The 542-nt window shown below is 42.1% G+C and overlaps 1 protein-coding gene across 2 annotated transcripts in view; it reads right to left on the bottom strand.

Moving 5' to 3' along the window:
• The window catches only part of LOC111873796 (riboflavin kinase), a 6,568-nt gene extending 6,255 nt beyond the window's left edge, over nt 1–313 (bottom strand). Inside the window, exon 1 of one of the 2 annotated variants that reach the window (XM_023868776.2) lies at nt 63–313. In XM_023868776.2, the coding sequence (XP_023724544.1) occupies nt 63–165 (103 nt within the window). In that variant the 5' untranslated portion in view covers nt 166–313. The remainder of the gene's footprint in view (nt 1–62) is intronic. The other variant, XM_023868785.2, reaches the window with a different exon arrangement.
• Between the last annotated feature and the right edge of the window lie 229 nt (nt 314–542).

The raw sequence follows: 542 nt of genomic DNA, 5'->3' as shown, positions 1-542 counted from the left end.
TTCTTTGCGGTCCCGGCCTGCGGACTGTGCTCATTCAAAAAACCAACCTAAATTTAACGCACCTGTTGGGATTCCTAGATCCTTAGACCCTCTTCCAAAACCTTTTACCACTTTTCCTACTGTAAAATAAGGCAGTCCTTTCATTGCCACGTTTCTTCCTAACATTAAGAGCAAATTTTACTGTTCAAGATGACATAATACAAACTAATAGTCACAATTTCAACACCTCGCGCAATCCGGCAAATCTAGTCGTACATATTCAGTCTGTACAACTGCGCTTCCGTCAGCATTCCGCAAAACCAATGCCAGCCTGGACAACTAGTTATGCCACGGATTGGTTATTTCGCGGAGGGCTAAGGAGTGAGTAGTTTAATATTTTCAGTTCGCATGACGAAGTTGACAGAATTCGTCACTTACCAAGCATGCTTATCTGTGGATTCTAAAGGGTTCTGAAGGTGGTGTATAACACACAGAATTTATGGGTTTTCGGACTTTTTCTATCGTCCGGTATGCTATAAACTAGAAAACACGACGTTTCGGAA

This window comes from Cryptotermes secundus, unplaced genomic scaffold (genome assembly GCF_002891405.2).
Source record: "Cryptotermes secundus unplaced genomic scaffold, Csec_1.0 scaffold47, whole genome shotgun sequence".
NCBI lineage: Eukaryota > Metazoa > Arthropoda > Insecta > Blattodea > Kalotermitidae > Cryptotermes > Cryptotermes secundus.
Note: the sequence above shows the minus strand (reverse complement) of the source record. Positions and strands in the feature narration are given on the sequence as shown.